The sequence below is a fragment of the Mandrillus leucophaeus genome, unplaced genomic scaffold, assembly GCF_000951045.1.
Source record: "Mandrillus leucophaeus isolate KB7577 unplaced genomic scaffold, Mleu.le_1.0 Scaffold666, whole genome shotgun sequence".
Taxonomy (NCBI): Eukaryota; Metazoa; Chordata; class Mammalia; order Primates; family Cercopithecidae; genus Mandrillus; species Mandrillus leucophaeus.
This window is the reverse complement of record NW_012107208.1, coordinates 260,111-267,185: the sequence shown is the minus strand read 5'-3', so window position 1 is coordinate 267,185 and position 7,075 is coordinate 260,111. Positions and strand designations below refer to the sequence as shown.

Below are 7,075 nucleotides of genomic sequence, written 5' to 3'. Positions count from 1 at the left end.
CACTGCACTCCAGCGTGGGCTACAGGGTGAGATCCCGTCTCAAAAAAGAAAAGGAAAAAAAAAAAGTTTCTGAAGTGGCAGGTCCCACGTAGTTAAAAAAAAAAAAAAAAGGGGGGGGGGGGACTTACAGTTGTGTAAGAGAATATCTGTACTCTTAGAAGATACATACTGAAGTATTTAGGGATGAAAAGTTATGACATCTTAGTTTGGAAAAAAAAATTATCTTGTGTGTGTCACCCACACCCAGATAAAGTAAACATGGCAAATCGTGAACAATTTGGTGAATAGATGAAGGGTATTTAGATATTCACTGTATTTGTCTTTCAACTTTTTAACTGGTTTGAGCTTTTTCAAACCAAAAAGTTGATGGAGGTAAAATGATAAAACAAAAACAAAGGCAAGGAAGTATTCAATTCCATTTTAAACAGAGTACAAAAGAAAAGGGCCAAATTACACATGAAAACATTAATAAAATATATTAGTCATATTAATAAAACATATATATTTTCAAACTATCCTACCTCAAAAAAAAATGTGTACTTTTAAATTTTACTACACCTGTACATATCCATTTATAAAGGCAGAGGAAGTATGTTGAAAAGAATGTTCTTAGTTTTTCAACAAGATCAAAGCGAGCTAGAGATGGGCAGGGGAATCTATATTAGCCACCAAAAAAAAAAAATAATAATGACTGATTTAAGTAGTGGTGTGATCTCAAATTTTACTTAACACTCTAGATATACAACCAAAAACACCATTTTTTAAAAAGACAGTAATTCCCCCTGGTCACATTTTCTGCTAAGGGACACCCATTAACCAAAAAAAGGAAAAAAGAAAAAAAAAAGTCAAAATTATATATCATCTTACTTCTTCAATTAAATTGTTGATTTCAGGTGCTGCTTTGTTCGCTCGTTTCTTAATCTGTCTTTTTGCTTTATTTACATCTTTTTCAACTCTCTTCCAGTCAATCTGCACATAGCCACTATGACTAGCAATCTGCAAAAAATATAATAAAAATTATCAATACTAAACCAACTAGGTTGTTGACTAATCTAATAGCCAAGAATATATAAACACTTAAGAGTTCTAGTAACCTATAAAACTTATCGCTAAGAAATTGTTTTTTATCCACGAGTTTATTCATTTAACAGACACTAGTGCCTACCCTATGCTAAGTACTGAATAAGGGAGACATACGCCCCTACCCTCAGAAAGCTTCAGGTCTGTTAGGGAAAACAGACATTAAGCATAAGTAAGTAACTAATTATTTAGATGTGATGTACAGTGCTTAGTACATGATGGGAAAATGATTCCAAAAGCTGTCTTTTAACTATACTATCATTCTGTCATACCTTTTGGAATAGGGAATTAGTTAAAAAGATACACAGATTATCTAGATTATATAGCTAGTTAAAAAATACCTTTTAATTAAATAGATCTTTAATTATAAGGGATCATAAGCCAATCAGTTATTAGATCACTAAAGAAATTTAAGTAGCCTGCTAAGTATTTAAATAGCTCTCTTTACTTAAATTAAGAATACTTTCTGGTAATTGCTTTTGAAAGTAGAATATAAAACAAACTGTGCTCTACACAAGTTTCATGCTATAAATCCTTTTAACAAAACTATAGCTAAATGCCTATCATAAGAAAAATTATCATATGGTACTACTGAGAGACTGCAATATCTGAACAGGAACAACAGTGTGTGTGCAAAGCCAGTCCAGTAACTCATGCCTCCAAATAATAAAATAGCCATATATACCATTATAAATCACTTCTGTCAAGCTTATGCTTTCTTTGTCATTTTTTAGTGCATCACTTTTTTTTTTTTTTTTTTGCCATTTGCACCCTGAATGAACACACTGCCTTTTAGCCATACAGAAAATACTTTAAATAATAAAAAGATCTGATTTTGCATAAACAGGTTGACTAGACATCCTAGGTTCTATTTTGTCTGTGAATGACTCCATAGAAGAATTTATTTATCTGCATTTCTTCTTGTATTTATTCATCCACTATCACTTCAAACTCCAGCCTCAGCAAAATAGTGGTGATCAAATCAAATGGCAAGTGAAGGCTTTTTCTGGTAGTATTTGATACAGCAATTTGAGTCACAGGCATGGAGGTGATGATGAACCTTAGGAAAAGGAGCCTTTTCTACATACAAATCCAAAAGACTTCTTACTGGCTTGCACTAAGTAATCAAAATAGTTGATTACTATGAAGCTTTTGCAGAATTTTATTTTTTGCTGAATCTTAACATTTCTTCTTAATCCAAAGCTTGTGAGAAATACAAAGATTTTATGTATGCATATGGCTTTATTTTTTGGTTAGAACAAAAATATTATCTATGCCACCACTCATAATCAACTCCCAATTCAACTGTCATTTTTAAGACTTAACATTTTAATTTACAAAGTTTTTTTTAAAAAGCTAATCTTCATGCCATGAGTTAAACTGGTAGTGAAATTAAAAAAAAAAGAAAAAAAAAAATCTTAACTGTATTCCCTGGGTGAGACCCCTTATCCACCCTCCAATCGCGAGCAAATGAATAAAGGAAACCATTTATATGAGACAGATGAAACAAATTCTCACAAACAGCACTCTATACAGAAAATATTTTTACAGAGCCATTTGTCACTGATAATTAGTAAACCCAGTGTTATCTGAGATAAAGATTTTGCATAGTTTAAAGAATCCTCTACATTTTGGGGGAAAATGTCAAACAGCTGCAAGTAAAATGAAAAACCCTGAGATGCTAAAGATACTAACGTCTCTTTGGAAGAAGACTTCCTTAACACCTCCAAGCAGACAGAGCGTCTTCCCTCTGCTCTCTCAGCACTAAACACACCCTTCTAGCTCAGCACTGACCATATGGGCTGTGAATCTCTATATCCTTAGAGTCCCAACTAATGCCAGATGAATGAGACATAGTAAATAAATGATAACAAAGACAATGAATAAAGACTAAATCTCAAACGCTGTATTAACCAACCTGGCTCAAATCATGACTCTCAGCAACAAAGTGGATGGGCTAGATTATCCCAAAGGGCCCAACCTACCATGTCCACTAACAAGAGAATGATTTTTGATACTGGAGTGATCTACCATCACTGAACAAATTCCCTTGAGAATCTGTTCCCTTGCAGGGAAAATGCAAAACCTTGAGATGTTAAAGATATTAATGCCTTAAAAAAAAAGAGAGAGAGAGAGAGATGAAGTCTCACTATGTTGCCCAGGCTGGTCTTGGACTCTTGGCCTCAAGCCATCCTCCTGCCTTGGTCTCCCAAAGTGCTGGGATTACAGTGAGCCACGGCACCCAGCTGAGAAGTACACTTCTGATCAAACCGAAGAATACCAGTCTAAACTGAGCACCCTACTCCAGTGCAGAGATGACCAAGGACAAACAATCTGCCCCAAGTGGGGTTCAGGTACAACCAACTTAACCAACCAATACATACAGGACCCAATTCAGTCTTGTCCACACAAAATTCATCTGCAACTACAAGGAAATGCAAGCCAAAAGACTGGGGAGGGAATGGGACAGTGATGACTGCTTTTTGAACATTTGACTTCCTATAACACTAAAATATTTAACGAGATTAGGTGAAGTACTTTCATTAGAATAAAAGCTTCCAAGTTAAAAAAATTAAATTAAATTAAAAAATGCCAGGCCGAGTTCTGTGGCTCACGCCTGTCATCTTAGCACTTTGGGAAGCCGAGGCAAGCGGATTACCTGATGCCAGGAGTTCAAGAACAGCCTGGCCAACATGGTGAAACCCCGTCTCCACTAAAAATGCAAAAATTAGCCGGGCGTGGTAGCGCATGCCTGTAATCCCAGCTACTTGGAAGGCTGAGGCAAAAGAATCACTGGAACCCAGGAGGCAGAGACTGCAGTGAGCCGATAACACGCCACTGCACTCCAGCCTGGGCAACAGAGTGAGACACTGTCTCAAAATAATAATAATAATAATAATAATAATAATAATGGGCGTGGTGGTTCACCCCTGTACTCCTAGCACTTTGGGAGGCCAAGGTGGGCAGATCACTTGAGGCCAGGAGTTCGAGATCAGCCGTGCCAACATGGTGAAACTATGTCAGTGAAACTAAAAATACAAAAAACTAGCTGGGCGTGGTGGCTCACACCTGTAATCACAGCTACTTAGGAGGCTGAGTTACAAGAATCAGGAGGTGGTTCTTGAACCCAGGAGGCAGAGGTTACAGTGAGCCGAGATCCCGCCACTGCATTCCAGACTGGGTGACAGGGAGACTGTCTCAAAAATAAATAAACAAATAAATAAATAAATAATAATGCCAGAGGCCAGGCTCGGTTGCTCATGCCCATAATTTCAACACTTTGGGAGGGTGAAGCAGGCTGACTGCTTGAGCCCAGGAGTTTGAGACCAGTCTGGGCTATATGGCGAAATTCTGTCTCTACAAAAAATACAAAAATTAGCCAGGCATGGTGGCATGCACCTGTAGTCCCAGCTACTTGAGAGGCTGAAGTGGGAGGACCGTTTGAGCCTCAGGAGTTCAAGGCTGGAGTGACCCATGGTCACACCACTGCACTCCAGCCTGGGCCAGAGAGTGAGACTGCTTCCAGAAAAAAAAAAACACACACACACACACACACACACCAGGCTTTCAGATAGATTCATGTCGGCCAGAAAGCTCTAAACAGGTAGATGGGGCTTTTTGCTTGTGAACTTCACCATATGCTGATCTAACCTGGCTGTTTCACTGCGAGAAATTCGCCCACCCCCAACTCCTTATCTTTAAATCATTTTTCTTGAACTGGTCAGATTTCCCAGAGAAGGGAAAGCCCCACACGTCCATATCGTTTAGAGCTTTCCATCAACTTTTAGAGCTCAATTCTTAACTATGAGCAGACAACCAAGGATCATCAGACATGGAGGAAGGCCTTTAACTTGAAAACTAGAAACCAAAATAAACAAGCAGGAAAAAGTGGGGGGAGGGGAAACAAAACACCTTAGACAAACAGGGACTTGGTAGGAAGAAGCTTAAAACACACACACACACACACACAAAGAAGCTTGATCATTTACGTCCTCAGAGAGATTAAAAAAGATAATGCACAACTGAAAGAGCGCTTAATGGCCAAAGCTGGTAAAATTTGAGCAATAAAAGAGCATTAGATTATAAACCAAAGTATAAAATAAATATCCATGAGTCCATATTGATATAAATAAATGACTGAATAAATAAAAGAAGAGACAAACCTTCCAATAGACTATTTCTAAATAATTTATGTAGCTACTCTGCCTTCAGAAAGATGGAGCATAATCACATTCCTGAAATGTGGGCTATACACAGTGACTCCCTTCCAAAGAGTACAGTATGAGGCCAAGCGTGGTGGCTCATGCCTGTAATCCCAGCACTTTGGGAGGCCGAGAAGGGCGGATCACTTGAGGCCAAGAGTTCGAGACCAGCCTGGCCAACATGATGAAACCCCGTCTCTACTGAAAATACAAAAATTAGCCAGACGGTGGTGTGCACCTGTAATTGGCATGCGCCTGTAATTGCAATTACTTGGGAGGCTAAGGCATGAGAATCACTTGAACCTGGGAGACAGAGGCTGCCGTAAGCCGAGATCATGCCACTTGCACCCCAGCCTGGGCAACAGAGTGAAACTCTGTCTCAGAAAAAAAAACAAAAAACAAAAAACAAAGAGTACAGTATGAAAAGGGGGAAAAGCTGGTGGATCCTCTCATATGGGGATAAAAGGAATATTTTCTGGAAGGCTGCTTGACAATCAAGAGGCTTAAATATGTATATGTGTATGTATGTGTATACATATATATATTTTTTTTTTTTTTGAGACAGAGTTTCGCTCTTGTCACCCATGCTGGCATATAATGGCATGATCTCGGCTCACTGCAACCTCTGACTCCCAGGTTCAAGTGATGTTCCTGCCTCAGCCTCCCGAGTAGCTGGGATTACAGGCGCACGCCACCATGCCCGGCTAATATTTGTATTTTTAGTAGAGATGGGGTTTCACCTTGTTGGCCAGGCTGGTCTCGAACTCCTGACCTCAGGTGATCCGCCCGCCTCGGCCTCCCAAAGTGCTGGGATTACAGGCGTGAGCCACCACGTCTGGCCTAAATATATTTTTGCTTTGTCTTAGACAAGTGTGCAAAGATGTATATAAATGGCTAGTCACTGCAGAGTTGTTTGTAAAGCTGAAAAAATAAACTGCTAGATGAACATTCTGTGTAGATGCTAAGAATTGCTTGTAGGACAGACTATTTGGATCAACACTCTGAACCTGCAGTCTATTAAGGCAGTCACTTCCAACTAGCATCTGGTGATTTAAGGAAAACTTTCACTCTCCGCCTCTTTCTAAGAACCTTCTATCTTCGAATTAGAGAAGACATTCGACTATACCCTCTCTCACAAACCTTCCTGGTCTATAGATATGCAATTAAAATGGTTTCCAAGAATGTTAGTGCTCCAGTAATATGATGTGTTCCTAAAAGTCTTATTGAAGGGACTGTCTTCTAACCATTGCATTGGTTGAAACAATGGGTTAGGGGAGGACAAATCACACATAATAAATACATCCCACCAATCTCTTAAAAAAAAAGTATCCAAATATTAGCCACTAAAAAATTTTAAAAAAGATACTGCTCACTGCATCCATGAAGGAAAAGCAAGGAACAGAATGCTAAAGTCACATTAAAAGAACAACAGCTGGGCATGGTGGCTCACATCTGTAATCCCAGCACTTTGGGAGGCCAAGGTGGGTGGACTGCTCAAGCTCAGGAGTTCAAGACCAGCCTGGGCAACACAGCAAAACTCCATCTCTACTGAAAATACAAAAAATTAGCCAGGCATGGTGGCGCATGCCTGTAGTCCCAGCTACTTGGGAAGCTGGGGTGGAGAAATCACCTGAGCCTGGGAGGTCAAGGCTGTAGTGAGCCAAGATCACACCACTGCACTCCAGCCCGGGCAAACAGAGTGAGACTCTGTCTCAAAAAAAAAACCAAAAAAACAAAAAATCTTGTTGAGGTTGAAGAAATCTCTCAGAAAATAGACCAATGAAAGTGGAAAA

At 39.2% G+C, this 7,075-nt stretch overlaps 1 protein-coding gene across 1 annotated transcript in view; it reads right to left on the bottom strand.

Annotated features, from left to right (window-relative positions):
* Positions 1-7,075, bottom strand: part of FUNDC1 (FUN14 domain containing 1) — a 24,583-nt gene that overhangs the window by 6,760 nt on the left and 10,748 nt on the right. Inside the window, exon 4 of the mRNA XM_012001598.1 lies at positions 868-996. Within this exon, the coding sequence (XP_011856988.1) occupies positions 868-996 (129 nt within the window). The remainder of the gene's footprint in view (positions 1-867; positions 997-7,075) is intronic.